General features: G+C 35.4%; 2 protein-coding genes across 2 annotated transcripts; one reads left to right on the forward strand and one right to left on the reverse strand.

The window, feature by feature from the left end:
* Positions 1-1,460: 1,460 nt before the first annotated feature.
* pum3 (pumilio RNA-binding family member 3) lies at positions 1,461-9,391 on the forward strand. Its single transcript, XM_048181502.1, is given in 20 exon segments — positions 1,461-1,600; positions 1,874-1,949; positions 2,128-2,280; positions 2,283-2,306; positions 2,414-2,552; positions 3,172-3,247; positions 3,337-3,430; positions 3,524-3,590; positions 3,808-3,982; positions 4,095-4,198; positions 5,530-5,608; positions 5,691-5,789; positions 5,884-5,937; positions 6,329-6,409; positions 6,534-6,676; positions 6,817-7,038; positions 7,740-7,746; positions 7,805-7,892; positions 8,094-8,184; positions 8,904-9,391. Coding segments are annotated over 19 exon segments (1,893 nt in total). The 5' UTR covers positions 1,461-1,600; positions 1,874-1,879; the 3' UTR covers positions 9,031-9,391.
* An 8-nt stretch (positions 9,392-9,399) lies between these two features.
* Positions 9,400-14,044, reverse strand: kcnv2a (potassium channel, subfamily V, member 2a). The gene is made up of 2 exons (XM_048174987.1): positions 11,227-14,044; positions 9,400-10,687 (listed from the first exon to the last, which is right to left on the reverse strand). The coding sequence occupies exons 1-2, from the start codon at positions 12,538-12,540 to the stop codon at positions 10,445-10,447; spliced, it is 1,557 nt and encodes a 518-aa protein (XP_048030944.1). The 5' UTR covers positions 12,541-14,044; the 3' UTR covers positions 9,400-10,444.
* Between the last annotated feature and the right edge of the window lie 828 nt (positions 14,045-14,872).

Below are 14,872 nucleotides of genomic sequence, written 5' to 3' on the forward strand. Positions count from 1 at the left end.
ACTCATTATATACATTTTGTAAATTTAGTGGTGTCAAATCGATTAATTCAGATTAATCGCAACATAAAAGTTTTTGTTTACATAATATATACAGTACAGTCCAAAAGTTTGGAACCACTAAGATTTTTAATGTTTTTAAAAGAAGTTTCGTCTGCTCACCAAGGCTACATTTATTTAATTAAAAATACAGTAAAAAACAGTAATATTGTGAAATATTATTACAATTTAAAATAACTGTGTACTATTTAAATATATTTGACAAATTTATTCCTGTGATGCAAAGCTGAATTTTCAGCATCGATACTCCAGTCTTCAGTGTCACATGATCCTTCAGAAATCATTCTAATACGCTGATTTGCTGCTCAATAAACATTTATGATTATTTTCAATGTTGAAAACAGTTGTGTACTTTTTTTTTCAGGATTCCTTGATGAATAGAAAGTTCAAAAGAACAGCATTTATCTGAAATACAAAGCTTCTGTAACATTATACACTACCGTTCAAAAGTTTGGGGTCAGTAAGAATTTTTATTTTTATTTTTTTGAAAAGAAATTAAAGAAATAAATACTTTTATTCAGCAAGGATGCATTAAATCAATCAAAAGTGGCAGTAAAGACATTTATAATGTTACAAAAGATTAGATTTCAGATAAACACTGTTCTTTTGAACTTTCTATTCATCAAATAATCCTGAAAAAAAAAATATATATATTATAATATATACACATTAAATGTTTCTTGAGCAGCAGATTAGCACATTAGAATGATTTCTGAAGGATCATGTGACACTGAAGACTGGAGTAATGATGCTGAAAATTCAGCTTTGCCATCACAGGAATAAATTACTTTGTGAAATATATTCAAATAGAAAACAGTTATTTTAAATTGTAATAATATTTCACAATATTACTGTTTTTACTGTATTTTTAATAAATAAATGTAGCCTTGGTGAGCAGACGAAACTTCTTTTAAAAACATTAAAAATCTTAGTGGTTCCAAACTTTTGGATTGTACTGTATGTGTGTGTAGGCTATATCTTATTATTATTATTATTATTATTATATTAATATAAATATATAAATTATTATATTATACACACACACAACCATGCATATATATATATATATATATATATATATATATATATATATATATATATATATATATATAATTTACGGCTCCAAATAAATCAGTGAATCATTGTTCAGTTTGATCAACTGATTCAACCCATTTGACGTATTCATTCACCTGTTCTGTAAATTCTAATGCAACGATGTGTTAATAATGCCATGTTGTTTGTACATTGCTAATTGGTTAATAAAAAAATGACGTATTCATTTAAAAGAACCGACTCAAAAAAGTCCTTTCGCTATTTTACCATTTCACCTTAATGCAAAAACCTTAAGCTCTTTTATAACAACTAAAATGTCTAAATATTTTAAACGGTATTTTAAAATAAAGTATTAAAGATGTTTTAAACAAATATTCTAGTGACTTTTAAGTTGTCTTGGTACGCTGCGACAGACTGTCGCAAACGGGCTTCCAGTTCCTTACGACACTTGGAAATCAGATGCCGTAAAGTGATTTGTCTGTACACATGGGTGAGTTGTAAAACGTGTTTCGACGTTATGTTAAAGAATAACGAAATTTCCTCTCATTCATGATGAGAACTGTTCCGATATGTAAAAATATATGTATGTAACATTTCTTAGACTACTTGCCTGTCGTTATTTTTAGTTTATTGTAATCGAAGGCGTCATTCAGACACACGAAGTTCTCGGTTGATCGTGATTAAATTTTGTATGCATTCCAGCCTCCAGAATAAAACACAATTGTAAAACAAATAATCTGACAAGTTAATCAACCTTTTGCAGTCCAGTATGGAGGCTAAACCGAGAAAGAAGTCATTTACGCCTAGAGAGGGAAAGAAAACATCATTCAAGTCGAAAGGTAACTTCTTTTTACATAATTATATTTATATTACGAGGTAAGATCTCCATCTAAACTTCATATTCAAGTTTGCAGTGGTATTGTAAAGAATCCACAATACAACAGGGCTACATTGACAAAATGTCAGACAACTGACATGTTCTTACAGTGCATTAATATGAGTGTTCACCTTCATAAGGTAAACCTGGAGGAAAACCACAAGGCAAACGGCCATTCAAACCTCACAACACAGACAAAGCAAAGGGTTTTAAAAAATCAGGGGGAGATGGAGGACCAAAGAAATTCAACAGAAAACCAACAGATGGACAGTTCACAAAGAAAAGAAAATACCCTGAGATAGAAGCAAACAGGAGGAAGGTACAAATGTCAAAATATTTCTATGATTGTTTTACATGGCTGGGAATAGCTGTAACTGTGTTGTGATGTTATGTGATTTTTGGTGTGAATTAATGTTTTTTTCAAAGGCTCTGAAGGGAAGAAACCTAAATGGGATGAATTCAAACAGAAGAAGAAAGAGTTAAAGCAGAATCGTCAACAGAACGATAAAAAGGACAGTTACCAGATTGTAAACCGAGCCAAACAAGTGTGGGAAATTGTAAGACGGTAAGTGTTTATGGATATTACATGCAAGAATTTTGTTTATACTATAGGTTTTTCTTCAATCATGAGCATTTTAGCCTTGTTGACACATATTAAAAAAATAATAATAAAATTTGGGTAATATATAAATGCATATAAATAGATATATATGCATCATAGTACAATTTTGCCTTTATTTTGAACAGTCATTTCCATCACATCTCAAATCGCCGTTCATTCTGGTGGAATAAATAATTGTGTGTCCTAAATACATGCATTTAAATAATATTATTACACAATTTGCAGAATTTGTCAAAATTACAGCTTAATCTGAAATGATTAATGATGCTTTTGACTGGTTATCTCTTTGGTAACCAAGTACACTAACTTTTGAAAAAATGTATGGACAAAATGTATGTAAAGTGTTTTGACGGTAAATAGTGAAATGGCTTGTGTATGGTTCTCTTAGTAAAGATTGTCTTTAGCATTAAATTATTATACTGTATGTGCATAATAAAATGATTCCAAGAAACGTGACCTTTTTAAAACCAAAAGAAGTTAGTTTTAATAAATATCAAAAGCCTGGGACATAAGTGCAAAGGCTGAAGAAACACTCATATCTGTGTGTTTTGTGGAAATACAGGAAAGATTGTGACCAGCAAAAGAGGACCAAACTGATGAAAGAACTACAGGATCTTGTGAAGGGAAAAATTAAAACGGTAAGTAAAGACTCTTCTTTGAGCTGAACAGTCATTTTGTGGAATTACATTAGAGTATTTTTTAAATTGTGGTTGTCTTTTTTTGCTAGATTGCATTTGCTCATGATTCCACACGAGTGCTTCAGTGTTTTATTCAGTTTGGCAGTGAGAAGCAGAGGCAGGAGGTCTTTGATGAACTCAAAGGTTGGTCTTCCCATCAGTGTAATGAACTGCATGTGTTTATGTGAAGTGATCGTCTCTCATCACCCTTCTCTACCCTGATGTTTTGCTTTCTAGAGCATATTGTGGATTTGAGTAAATCGAAATATGCCAGAAACATTGTGAAGAAGTTTCTAATGTATGGGTAAGTCACATCCATTTTTCATGAATCTCTTTATCTGTTGGGTTCGGAGAAAGTAAATTATAATGCAGTTACTTTTACAGAAACATTGTATGAATCACATTCTTCATTCACAAGTGTTTGCTATGTTTGTCTATAAGCTCAGTTCAGAATGATAGACAATGTTTTTATGATGCATTCAAATAAGAGTCGTTTAGTAATAAACTAATTTCTGGTTTAGGAGTAAACAGCAGGTGGGGGAAGTGATGTTGGCTTTTAAGGGGAAGGTCAGACAGATGCTCAGGCACTCAGAGGCGTCTTCAGTTGTTGAGTACGCTTACAACGATAAGGCCATCCTCTCCCAGAGACTCATGCTCACTGAGGAACTCTATGGAAACATATTCCAAGTCTGCAAGGTACATGTGCTATCTGCTGTCAGATATCTAAAAGCTTCATGTAAATAGAAAGATCAGTGTGATTGTTGTCCATAAAAATGATGAAAACATTTGCTTCTTTTTTTTTTGTCAGTCCTCAATTTGTCCTACATTAGAGAAGGTTTTGGAAGCAAATCCAGAGAAAATGGAGGGCATCATGGATGAAATGAAGCAGATCCTCACACCAATGGCACAGAAGTGAGTTACTCTTAAAGCTTAAAGCTGACATGTAGGGATGGGTAGTATGACCAAAATATGAGGAACCAATTTTGTATTTTTTATTTTTTTTTATTGTTTAATTGCTTTTTTAAAATTGTCCATCTATCTATGTACACATGGTAGAATTTGAACAAATTAATCATTCTTGCATCTCTGCAAAAACAGCCTCACATTATATAACACCTGAATTAAAAACTATTAAATTAAAATAAAATTAGAAATGTTGTCAATACATTATCAATCCTTCTTCCAAAAATGTGTTCTCATCTGATTCACTATGTTAAGCGTTTATATTTTAGACCTGTCGGGATTGTTTTCACGGGAAATTGCGTACATACGTCTCCTCACACCCAAATAGGGGCAAATTTGACAAGCTATAATAAATGATCTGTGGGGTATTTTGAGCTGAAACTTCAGACACATTCGGGGGATACCAGAGATTTAAAGGAACACTCTACTTTTTTTCAAAATAGGCTCATTTTCCAACTCCCCTAGAGTTAAACAGTTGAGTTTTACCATTTTCGAATCCATTCAGCCAATCTCCGGGTCAACCATGGAGACATTTGTGAGAGACGCTGCGTAATATCATTGCTCTTGCTGCACCCATGGTACGGCAGCAAAGTTCCTTGATTATTACGCCAGAATGAGAGTATAGTTCCTAGCCATATCGGCCTAGAAAATCACAACTTTTTATTTTCCGTCAGTCTTAGTACACGATGTAACTACAGAAGAGTCAAGTTTTAAATAGGAAAAAATATTGAAACTCTTTGGTCATTTTTGAGCGAGATGCTAACTGTCTAATCCGATTCAATGAACTATGCTAAGCTATGTTAAAAGTGCTACAGCCAGACCCGGAGATCGGCTGAATGGATTCAAAAACGGTAAAACTCAACTGTTTAACTCTAGAGGAGTTGGAAAATGAGCCTATTTTCAAAAAAAGTCGAGTGTTCCTTTAAATTACATCTTGTAACCACTAGAGGGCCAAAAGTTACATGGTGTACCTTTTTAAAATAAAAATAAATGAAAGCTAAATAAAACTGAAAACAAATAAAAAATAACAAGCACATAACAACATTACTAAAACTTAAGCTAAAATTAAAATATAAAATGAAAATAAAAGCTAATTCAAAATATAGTATTTTTTTTAAATAATACTAAAATAACAACGAGCTATCATAAACCACTTGTCAGTTTACTATCATACAGTTTATATCACCATACTGCCCATCCGTACTGGTGTGTGATGATAGAGTTTTATTTTAGTACTTGTTTTTTTCTGAGTGATCTGATGCATTATATTCCCTCCACAGAGAGGCCGTCATTAAACATTCATTGGTCCACAAAGTTTTTCTGGACTTCTTTGAGCATGCTCCCGCCAAACAGAGAACAGTGAGTGTTGTGCTCGGTTTGACTAAAGATCTTATTACCGTCTGCTGTCTGTACTCATGTCTGTTGTGGGGTGTCCTTTCAGGAGATGATCGAGTCCATCAGAGAAGCGGTCGTGTACATGGCGCACACACATGATGGAGCCAGAGTGACCATGCACTGTTTATGGCACGGCACACCAAAGGTCCAAAGCACTCCTTAAAACACCATATTAGACAGTTCATGATTGCTAGTGTTTGCTTTTAGCCTGACATGTTTTTGTCTCTGCTCTTTTTCAGGACCGCAAAGTTATAGTAAAAACAATGAAATCATACATTGCAAAGTTTGCAATGGTAAGCCACCCTTCTTATCTGTGCAATCTCACAGAAAACAGTATGCATTATATTTCACCCCAAAATCTCTCTCTCTCTCTCTCTCTATAATATATACATAATATATATATATATATATATATATATATATATATAATATATATATATATATATATATATATATATATATATATATATATATATATATATATATATATATATATATATAAATAATATAATAAAATGCATATATAAAACAATTGGCTTTGTTACTTTTAAGAAAATTATAATTTCTGTTTTCATTTGATTTTTGGGGGGAAAGATGACCTGGACACATTTGTATTTGTTTTTTGTTTTTTTTGAGTCCATTAAATGTTTCACAGAAATAAAAATGACTTTTATTAATTTTCAGGGTGAATATGCTCATCTTGTCTTATTGGCTGCATTCGATTGCATTGACGACACCAAGTTGGTTAAACAAATTATTATCTCAGTAAGTGCTCTTTAGTTGGATATTATTTCTTTATTGGCAGTTTTTCTGGGGTGTTTTTTCCCCAATATTTGGATGATTTAATATTGTTAATATCATGTGTTTTCCTGTCTTATTTTGTTCTCAGGAAATGATTAGTTCCTTATCTGACATAATCAGCAATAAACATGGTAAAAAAGTGCTGCTTTACCTCCTGAGCCCAAGAGACCCCGCACACCTCTTACCCGAGATCATTCAGGTGCTTGAGAAAGGTGACGGCAATGCACACAGGTATGTAATATGAGAAAATGTCAACTTTTCTATGAATGTGTACAGCATTTGGATCAACAGTGTCAGATGGACAATACAGAAGAATGAAGAAATGCACCACTCAAATGCTGAAGCATATTGTTTTTTTTCCCCTCTTCCAGTAAGAAGGATGTAGCGATCAGGAGGAAGGAGCTGCTGGAAGCCGTGTCCCCTCCTCTGCTGACGCACCTGTGTGAGAACACTCAGTCTATGGTGATGGATAAAGCAAGCTGTGTGGCTGTGAGTGACATCCTGGGGTCCGCCATTGGAGATCTCAGACCTGCCATGGAGGCTGTGGCGGCTCTGGCAGCCGGGCCTCTCGTACCAGGTGGAGAAGATGGCAGGTAACTAATCTACAGGTTTCAGCCTCAGTGTTGAAGATATTTGCAGTACTGTCAGTAATACAAGTATTAATATGCGACTTTGGATCAACCATCATCATTATTATTTTTAAAATGAATAAAACATTTTTTTGTAGTTTGTTTTTAAATCCTTTTTTCTTTATTTAAAATTGGCATGAAGCAGAAGTTGCACTAGTCTTTTGTTTCCTATTGTGACTTCTTATCTGAGTGAGACGGCTTCTGGAACAAGAACAAAATAAGGCGGGACTTGATTTTGTCCATGGGGAATTGATTGGATGGTTGTGGTTTGCTATTGGTGGATCTCACGCCAGTAAACACATCATCAGATGAAACATGTAGCATCGATTCCTTTTTTTAATTATTATTTTGGTAACAATTAGGTACCATTTATTAACATTACTTAACTATAACACTTACAGCTTTTCTGATTTTAGTAAATGTATTAGTATCTGTTCATATTATGCAATGGACCTGAATTAACATGAACAGTTGTATTTAACTAAAATGAACAAAGATTACATAAATACTATAAAAAATGTTTTTTTGTTGTTGTTGTTTTTTTATATATATATATATGTACTTATTGTTAGTTAATGCATGAACTAACATATACTAATGGGACCTTATTGTAAAGTTACCTTTTTTTTCCTCAATGGAAACATTTGGAAACTGAAACATAACAGGGCTCAGGTATAAAACATTTTGGATTATTTTTAGGGTAATGGTTTGATTATTCTGTTTCCTGTAGCTGCATATGGCAGAACACCCCGCTGGTCACCTGGTGTTGAAATGGTTGATCGAGCAGGATGCTAAGATGAAGGAGGCAGCAAGAGAGGGCAAGTACAAAATGTCAAAACCTGACACACTCACAGCTTTGGGCTAAAAAGCTTGCTGGGAATTTTGACGATACTTTTGGGTTTTCTTTTCTATTCTTAGAAGTCATTTGTCTATGTAAGCCTACTAATAAAAACAAAGTGAGCAGTTTTACATGAAAACAAAAGTTTAACTGGTGTGTCCTGCCTTATTTTGGTCCACAGAGCATTTTTCCAGGATTCTTCTGGAGAAGGTGGGGTTAGAGAACCTCAAGACGTGGGCTTCAGTCAACCGTGGTGCCATTGTTCTTTGTTGGTAAGTTTATGACCGTCACAAATGAACAGATCTATAAATAACAAAATACACTCCCTTTTGTGTGAATTGCTTTCCGAATTGGTAGGCGTAAGCATACCACAGCAGCCATTGTTCTTTGTGCGTTGGTTAAATATGCTGAATGTATACACAGAAGAACATGCCTGTACATTCATTCATGTTTAAAGCCTCTGCTTCACAAAGCCTTCAGAAGTGCTTATCCTATGACATCCCAAGCTCTCTATCACAGCAAATTTGCTGCTTTTCTATCATGCTGTCGATTATTAGCTGGAGGAATTCCCTGCAGTGAGCTTTGGGTTAAGCACATCTTCCACAGTCCTGCTTCATTATTCCACGCTGTTGTCTATATGCTAATAAAGGGCTAAACTGTGGCTCCCAGCTGCCACTGAGGCCGGCAAACCCTTGAGTTACACCCCGCAAAGGATTATGGGTTCTTTCCACTCCCTGTCTCAGCCTCAGTCGTTGTGCATGACCTCTTATAATCTGCCTAAGACTTTAAGCAGTGAGAGATTTGTTTCTTTATATTCTCTGCTTGGACTGTTTGTTTATTCTGATGTCACGTCTTTTTCCACCAATCAAATTTCACAAATTTGAAGCCCATGCTGCATGCAGAAACACTTAATCTATGAATGGATCTTTGCATTGGTTGCATTTGATTGAAGTTTCAGCTGCTTAATTTGGTTTTGTTTGTGTTTCCACAGCCTTCTCCACAGTGCAGATGAAAGTGTTGCTGAAGAAGTGAAAGTTATGCTGAAATCCATCCTTCCTGAACTACAGAAGGTCCAGAACTCTAAAGGAGTTGAGGTTCTGCTAGAAAAACTGGCTTAAAAAAAGAAGAGATTGATCTCCCAAATCAATGTTTTGTTTTTTCTTTCTTCTGGATTTTTAATTGTGAATTTATATGCTGATGTATGTAAATACAAAATACACAAGAATACCTGGGCCTGTTTTTGAGTTTTTGTTGTTGTTATATTATTATCATTATTTTTTTTAATTTCATGAAACCAATCAAGAACATGTCCAAGTCATATTTCATCCAAAAATCAGTGGATATTTCCCCCGCGTTGAGACGTTTTCTTAAGAATTGAGCAAAGGATCCTGTAATGTGTAAAGAAATATATTTACATCCTAATTATATTTATTGCACTAAATTGAATATATACTGATTAAAAACAATACAAATTGTCAAGACCAGGTGATTTCACTTCTTTATTATGATCATTTCAGGAGAAAATAGAGATTTCTGTGTAAAATATAAAAAGGAGAAAAAAAAAAAATACATATATAGTAGCTTTAGCTTTGAGTATGGAGGCATGCGTGCTTGAAAATTAATTTTGTTTCCCTGCTCTACTTCCATCTGTCCTTGGGACTTCAATGATCCCCAAGGATTAATCTTTCAAGGATTATCAATGTTTGCATGAGCATGCTTTTCAGATTTAATTACATTCTAGTTCTCTGCATTCTTATAGACGTCACAATGGCCACTCTTTATTAAGTCAGCAAGTTTTCTGTAATTGTAAGTCACATACAATGCCTAGCTATTGTAGTGAGGATGTCTGCCCTGAATTCATTTTAACAGGTTAACCTCTGTAAATTGGTTGTAAGTTATAAAATAGCCCTGCCAATACAGCAGTTAACCTTATAGGAGATCTTTTTCCAATCTGCCCAGCTCAGAGTGCTTCCAGAGGGAAACTAGTTGATATAAATCATAAATCGGCTTTTCTTGATTGACACTTACACAAATGCCTGTACAATACTGTAAAAAGTACTGATGCTGAGCTTGTGCTTGGCCAGATGTTAAAACCTTCAAATGATTATATGAAGCAGTTTGTCGACACTGGATTATTTGTCTCAGCATTGCCCTTAGCCCATATATAAAAATAAATAAAACATTTTTAGCATTTTTTTTTCTTACTATTACTTATGGCACAGTAAAAAATGTTTTTTAAAAGTTGATCACTGACCGTTAAATTGGTGCTACAAAAAGAGTTTTTATTAACTTGCATCATTTCCTGTTAGAGCTGCCTAAATGCATTGATTCAGCATAAAAAAATAGCTTAAAAGGTGTATAGTACAAAAGTTTTTTCAATATAAATGTATCCCATTAGCACAAACAACATGGTTAGCGGTTTGCAATGGCTAATTTGTTTGAAGACAGTTACTTAGATTGGTTTTCATTTTTTGTTGTCCATGAGTTAAAAATCAGTCAGTGGGAGGAAAGAGTTGGTCAGTGTATCACACCCTAAAAACATTCTGTAACAGTCTTTGCAGCCCTTTTCACAAACCTCACTTTCCCACGATTCTTTATATTAGAGGTGTATTCATAGGCTTTCAGCTTTGAATAGTAGTCTGAGAATTTATTGAACAGGATGGAGATTGGCATGCCGTTGAGAATAATTCCAAACGAGATGCACGCAAATGCAAAAATCCTGCCCAGATGAGTCTCCGGAAACATATCGCCATAGCCCACAGTGGAGATGCTCACCTGTGGAATAAATGTACAAGGAATACTTGAATGTGCAGTAAAACGACAGATGAACCACAATCTTTTGAGGTTTGAAAAATCAGTCACAAATTCTTAAAATGCCATAAACGTCATTAGAGCTAAATAGAACTAGGGTTAAGAAGAGCAGTTGAGGATTACGCAGAGTGGGCAAGCAACACATTGATGACAGACAGTTGAAAAGTAGTTCAGAAAGTACAGAAAGTAGTTCCACTTGGACTTACAACTGGGAGGAAGCATTTAATAGCATTATAACACAAATGTAGTCTGGCTCTGTCAGTACTCTATACAAAAAAGTACTGATGATATTACCATGTTTTTTGGACGTGTACCATGGATATACCATCATAATATTAGAGGTATTTCGGTGCACTATATGTACATCCTATTGTAAATGGATAATCATTCAGCACTATGGTATATATTAAAGTATCATTGCATTATCACCCATTACCATCCCTTCACCATGGTACCACAGTACTTTTTATACCAGACACAAACTTGTTGTTACATGTACTTACAGCTGCCCACCACCAAGCATGTGGAATGCTGGTGAAGTTTGTGTGATGTACATCATGCTCCACAGTATACACCATGGCAGAGAAGGTGAAAATTCCCATCGCAATGAAGAGGAAAAGACATCCCACTTGTTGGTAACATTGCCGGAGCGTGAAGCCGAAGGCTCGAAGTCCAGTAGAGTGACGCGCTAGTTTTAGGATACGAAATATTCTCATAAGTCTCATGATGCGGAGAACTTGCCCCACTTTACCAACCCGTCCTACAGTCTCGATATCACTACCGTGTTTCCCCTGGTGTTCACTTTCAAAACTCTCTAGGATCATCTGAATATATAATGGAAGGATTGCAATCAGGTCCACAGCATTCAGCACGCTTTTTCCAAAGTGTTTGAGGTCAGGTGTGGATACAAGCCGGAGCAGATATTCCATGGTAAAAAACGCAATGCAGAAAGTCTCAACATACTCACAGTAGGTCTTCCCACTCAGCTGGCCAGCGGTCGACTTATACTGCATTTCCTCTACTGTATTGAGTGTCATAGCCACAAGAGATACCAGCACAAAGAAACTGGATGCTACTGCCATTAACTTGGCTATGACCGATGAGAAGGGCTTCTCCATCAAGTTCCAAATGAGGAAACGTGTATGACCAAAAGCCATATCCTGGAACAGGTCCTCATGTTCCTCAGTTTCCACCTCTGCCTCAAGTTCCCTTTGCACCTTCAGCTGTTCGTTAAGTTCATCTTGCCGTTCCTCGAATGAAATACGGCAGCAGCGATGAGTGTTCTTGATACGAACACCCCAGTAGTTGATCTCCTCCAAGAAATTGCGTGGGCACAATTCATCTTTAATCCAGAGAACTCCAGTCCTATAGAAGTTAAAGATGCTGTGGAAGACGTCTGGATCCCTGTCAAAGAAAAACTCATTATTCTGGACAGTGTAATCATCACAGAGGTCAAGTTTCCTGTTGTGGTCCGTATACGTTGCAAGACGGCCAATTCTTGTCTTGGGATATTTTGCTGCTACTCTGTAAGAGATCTGGTAGACCTTGCCTCCTACGTTGATGTTGAGCATGTAGTTCTTAGTTGGAGAGGACATTTTACTAGGGGTGGACAGCAGTCTATCCTCTTCATCGTCTTCATACTCTGCGTAGATGTCATAAATATCCTTACTTAATTCCTGCATCGAATTCCATGGTTTCACCCAGTTGTTCTGGCCAAAAGGAAGCTCAGAGTCCTCTGGATCCTTGGGAGCAGGGGCTGTGACCCCAAGTTTATAGTTGGGGAAAAGGCTTTGCCTCCTGCCTTTAAGCTTGATCATGGTGCTAACGTCCTCTCAGCCTGGCAGATGCACGTTACTGGAGGTGTAGAGGCATTAGATAGCTCTAATACCTCTGAGTCAGACCCCTGAGCAACTGCAGGAAGCAGAACAGACTAATGTTGCTGACAGAGAGGATCTGAGTGCTTAAAGGTTTAAATACTATGATCCTCTTCCAGACTTTCTCTACCAACCATGATGTCTTTCATTTGCTGTACATTCACCAATCTCCAACAGAATATGAGGATATTACACCATGTTTATAAACTACAGAAATAGAGGTTATCTTCTTTCGTACCCTGCACCAGACAGAGCTCTGGACGGATATCAGACCACATTCTAAACATCTCCTTAGGAATCAGTGAGAAGTGTTCACATCAGACTGAGCATTCCAAAAACTTACAGTAACCACGAAATTTTTTTTACTGGAATATTGCGGTTTATTTTAAATAATTTGTCCTTGCACATTTTTTAAAATTCCTATGCCCTCATAATCTATAATCAAAATAACTTCCCCTCTTTTGCAGCAACATCTCTTCTCTGATGATGCATTTAATGGCATGATGGCAAGACAACCTGTCAATCACGAGTTGCAACAATAGCAAACAACAATCCAATGATCCAATCAATTCCAGATGATCAAAATCCAACAGCTTTCTTTTTCGAGAAGCTGCATCACTCAGAAATACAATTAACACAATTTCACCAAGTACAACATGTTTCTTGATCAACATCTTTGTTGATCCTGGAACAACATTCCAATTAACCGATCAGATTTGAGGGACAAGTTTAGAGTTTATATCAAGTTTAGGCTTACAACCTGGGTTAGGTGCTTCTACATTGTTATTCACCCATCATTTCTCTCTGATTTTAGGGATAATGTATGGGCAGGGTTAGGACTTTTTGGACAGGTATGTTGTTCCAGGATAAACAAAATATGTTGATCCAGGAACATGTCTTACTTGGCAAAATCATGGCAACTCAGAAATACGTCACAATAGGAGAAGACTATCGCAACTTACGTTTCATGCCGACATTAACGTCATCAAGCCTTCCCGAGAAGGTCCTACTGGAGAGTTCAGACGGTGTAACAATAAAAATTGGTTTTGGTTGGAATAACATGACGATTTAACAATTTATCTTCTCTTGCACTTCCCGCCAAAAACAAGAAGCTATTTTAGTGCTAGTATGACAAAATAAAAAGCAAATATGCACATTAAGCCAACCACAAACTGTATAATTTTTACAAATGTTGTTTGTCACACTGTATATAATGATCCCAGTGAGATCTTGGGTAAAGCCCAAGTACGACATCAACTTTTGTGCCAGACTCTACAATACACATCGCAGTAAAAACTTTGGTCCCGGCAGCCCAAACACTTTGGGACACTTCTTTGGAGGTTAAGATTTATCAAAAAAGTAAAATATCTAGCTTCTGCCAGACCGCCTTCCATATTCTACTTACGAAGAAAGTGTAAAACTCTTAGCAGTTCAAAAAGCTTATGCTACATTATACACCTTCCTTATTCAACTTATGGAAAAAGTGTAACTGACGCAACGCCAGTTTACACTTTCTTCGTAAGTTGAATACGGAAGGTGGTCTGGTGGAAGTTAGATATTTTACTTCATAACTTGTTAAATTTGGATATATTAAAATATTAATAAATATCCTGACATCATTTGTGTAAAAATAAATAAATACAAAATATATATATATATATATATATATATATATATATATATATATATATATATATATATATATATATATATATATATATAAACGCATCGTTTGTGTCAGGATATTTATTAATATTTCTCCAATTGTGTTCATCAGAAAGAAGAAAGTCATATACATCTAGGATGGCTTGAGGGTGAGTAACGCTTGGAGTAATTTTCATTTGAAAGTGAACTAATCCTTTAAAAGGAGAAATCTTACAAACGTGAAATGTCTCTCAGACAGCAAAATTGTAACGTGAACCCAGCTGTAATTGAGGTTATATCTACACATTTCATTATGCTTGTGCTGCCACTGCAAATATGAAGTTATAAATATCAGTTTGCATCATGATTCTTTAATTGACACCTCAAAGAGTCAGGGCTTAAAGAAAGTCTTGAGTTCACTAGTAATCATCACACTGATGGTAATTACGTGATGAGAGCATTTAAATGCTATCATACTGATTTCAACATAGCATTATGTGCAAGGAACCAGAATTTGAGTCTGGCTCAGATCCTACCCAGTCTTCCCCTAATCTTAAGTCTCAAAAGGAGCCTATAAAAAAAAAAAAAAAAAAAAAACTATGCAATTACATATTCAATCCCAAGGTTAAAT

This window comes from Megalobrama amblycephala, linkage group LG2, assembly GCF_018812025.1.
Source record: "Megalobrama amblycephala isolate DHTTF-2021 linkage group LG2, ASM1881202v1, whole genome shotgun sequence".
NCBI lineage: Eukaryota > Metazoa > Chordata > Actinopteri > Cypriniformes > Xenocyprididae > Megalobrama > Megalobrama amblycephala.